At 37.3% G+C, this 3,391-nt stretch overlaps 1 protein-coding gene across 1 annotated transcript in view; it reads right to left on the reverse strand.

Moving 5' to 3' along the window:
* Positions 1–1,717, reverse strand: part of LOC107733085 (inositol-trisphosphate 3-kinase A-like) — a 9,442-nt gene extending 7,725 nt beyond the window's left edge. Inside the window, exons 1-2 of the mRNA XM_016544579.1 lie at positions 1,691–1,717; positions 921–1,424 (exon numbers count right to left, since the gene is read on the reverse strand). Coding sequence (XP_016400065.1) covers positions 921–1,424; positions 1,691–1,717 — 531 coding nt within the window. The remainder of the gene's footprint in view (positions 1–920; positions 1,425–1,690) is intronic.
* Positions 1,718–3,391: the final 1,674 nt, after the last annotated feature.

Raw genomic sequence — 3,391 nt, forward strand, 5'->3', positions numbered from 1 at the left:
AAAAAGTAAAGCCTTATGTCTAAATAAGTTATGTTCCAAATTTGAAGTTGATATGAAAAAAATTGAGGTTTCTGTGAGGTTTTATTTAGGGCGTTATACCACAAACAGCCACCAGGTGCAATCAAAACTCCATTGAATTTTTTTAATGTATTTTTCTGTCACAAATTTCTAGATTTCTCTGTCAATATTAAATATGTCAAATATGTCAAATATCAAATATGGAATCCTGAGACTCAGACCTTTCCAATTATATGTTTTATGTCAAGATTATAAAAATTTTGATTGTAAAAGACCGTTATGCATTTTGTAATATGACACTTGACACCGCCTGCTAAGGGGGAGGAGACCACCAAAAGATTTTAAAGCACCATTCCCATGGTAACGCAATGTCCAATTTCAAAATGGTTTTCACAGAATGAATCTTGGACTTCTAAGCTTTCAAACGATATATAATTTATGATGATTACTAAAATATTTGATAGAGAAAAAGGACAACAATATTAAAGAGCGCCAAGCGTCCCACAGGTGGGACGGTGACAGTTAAGGGGTTCATTAAATCTGTTGTGTTTTTTTTAATTTGCTGAAAATCCCATTACAGGATGCCAAATTTCAGGTTCATATGTGTCAACTCGCCACATATAGTCTGATAACATGACACACTATTGCACCAGGTTATCACAAAAGATCAACATCTGTTTAATGAACTCGATTTCTTTTTTCCCCTGTGCAATAACGGTTGAAATTTACAGCTTTTTGCAGCCAGAACTAGAAATAGAATGTTGACTCTATACTGAAAAATATTCACAAGAGTAAAAAGTGCGACAACTAGCCCCTTTACAAACTATAACACCTACCTCTGTCTACCCAGTAATTCGTGCCTTCTTTATAGATTATAGCACGTGAATGACTACATAACTTACCTCTCCTGAATCTACCGAGTCCCCCAAATGCTCGAGAGTCACGATGCCTTTGCTTTTGGTCTCGTTGTCGCTGAGGATGTCATCCTCCGACTCGTCAAACGCTGTGGAGGAGCCGTTGGAAGAGATGGAGGAGTTGGAGAGTTTGCGGCGCAACCGTCCGTTCACCTCCTCCTCCAGATCCTCCTCAGTGATCTCCCGTGAGTCCCCATCAGACGTGATGGTCACCTGCGGAACTAGGCACCCTCTCCCCGGGTTACCGTCGGAGAGAAAGCCTGCTTGCCCACTGTACTGTTCCGCCATCTGTGCTTGATCATCACAAATCTCTGTGGATGAAAAGTTTCCTGCGCGTCCTCCTCCTCCTCCTCCTCCTCCTCCTCCTCCTCTCCCTGGTCCGTCGCAAACCGGAGACGAATGTGAGAACACCGCCTCTGTTTGGGCATCGAGGTGCCTGGAGGGCTCAGATTGGGCTATCCCACCTCTGTCCGAGGGGCCAGAGGCTTGGTACTGTCAGAGGCTTTGTTTCCAGTAAGTTATGTAACAAACGATCTCCATCCAGATAACTTTGTTTTGCTTAGCGTGAGTCCGTGGACGCACATTCACATCCTGGGAGCCCCTGTAAACAGCGCTCGAGCTGGGTGAACACACATCTTCCGCGTTTGAAGCGTTTCCCCGCTCTTCCTGACTTTTAATTTGACTTTTGCTTGGTAGCGCATTTCCTTATTCAGTGTAGTATTCGACCACACTGCTGTTTATTGTCTATTCGTGTATACATCGGGGTAAACCTTCACTTTGTCCATCTGAACTTGCAGAGTGGACTTTAAATATCAAAATAACAAGGAATGTAGTCTGCATGTTACAAATGTAGTAAAAGTAAAGATAAAATTATTCAAAATCACATGAATTAGGTCTACTATGATTTCATTCAACTATGTTGAGATATACAACAGTTATAAAGCATCGTATATTACAAATGATTTTCTTACTGTTGTTTATCAGATTTATGCTAAATTACAATTAGAAATATGCAAAAAATAAATGCCAAAAAACAGCTTAAATACTATTTAATATCTAATCCTTTACTGAGAATATCTCATTCTCATTCAAGTTTACTAGGGTAGCTATATAATTCATTCATACATGTTGTGGTTGTCAGAATTTGAAGGAAAAAATCAGTGAAACAAGCATTTTGGTGACTGTATATTTTAGAAACTGTAGGCTATAAATTACAATTAGAAATATGCAAAAAATAAATGCCAATATATATACAATAATAAACAGCTTAAATACGATTTAATATCTAATCATTTACTGAGAATATCTCATTCTCATTCAAGTTTACTAGGGTAGCTATATAATTCATTCATACATGTTGTGGTTGTCAGAATTTGAAGGAAAAAATCAGTGAAACAAGCATTTTGGTGACTGTATATTTTAGAAACTGTAGGCTATCTCATTAAATTATATAATACTATCTATTGGAACTATTAAATCTTGTTGTTACTGTAAAATGTAGCCAACTGATAATAAAACAGATGTATAATGAAAGGTCATATGATGACGTAAAATTAATCAGAATTGCCCTTTCCAGTAACTGTGGTCATACAAACGCAAAACACATAACACACGGCACAAAAAGAATGAAACAAACGTCAAATAAATAACATAAAGCATTTCAATGTACATTCTGGGAATGACCATTTCACCTTAAATGATAATGCATGCACTTTTTATTTCTAAAAACACTGTTATCAACAATATTTTACCCTGATTTGTTAAATATAATATCGATTTTCTCTGTAAATTAGAACGTAATTCTACTTCTAAACAATTTGTATGTACTAAAACATTTTAAAGGAAAATCACATTTAAGCTATTGTTTATTAACTGACTGTGATCTTTCCTGTTAAGGATTATAAAATATTATTTCATCTGCTTTAAAATATTTGTAATCATTTTTACAGTACCTATATGTTAAGGTAACTTACAGTTAAGTTTTTATAGCATCTTAATGTTCCTTTCCTACAGTGTTTTGTGATAGTTGTCATAGCGTTGTGCTGTAGTTTGTGCTTCCTCGCAGTAGGTGGCAGTAAAGCTCTAGTGGCAGGTAAAGGTCACGCACACAACACAAGAAAAGCAGAATGCAATTCTTTCCAGAGCATTTTAGTGAAGTTCAGGATTGCTTCCTGCACTCTTCAACTATCCGAGTGCAATTGCATAATTAACTCAACAGTTTTTGCCTGTTTTGTTCTGCCTTTATTCTGCAGTTAGTGATGGGAAACCGAGGCTTTCTGAACCGTTTGAGGCTTTCATCAAATTGTGGCGAAAAACGGTTCATTACTCGAAGCTTTTTAACACAGTGCGCATTAGCGACATCTGGTGGTCAGACTCGGGTTCTCCAGCCTATCTAACGAAACATCGCGGAGCAGAGGATGGGTTGAAAAAGTTTTTAATCTGTGCCAACTCGTGTCATG

Source organism: Sinocyclocheilus rhinocerous, unplaced genomic scaffold, assembly GCF_001515625.1.
Source record: "Sinocyclocheilus rhinocerous isolate Xijiao unplaced genomic scaffold, SAMN03320098_v1.1 scaffold8, whole genome shotgun sequence".
NCBI lineage: Eukaryota > Metazoa > Chordata > Actinopteri > Cypriniformes > Cyprinidae > Sinocyclocheilus > Sinocyclocheilus rhinocerous.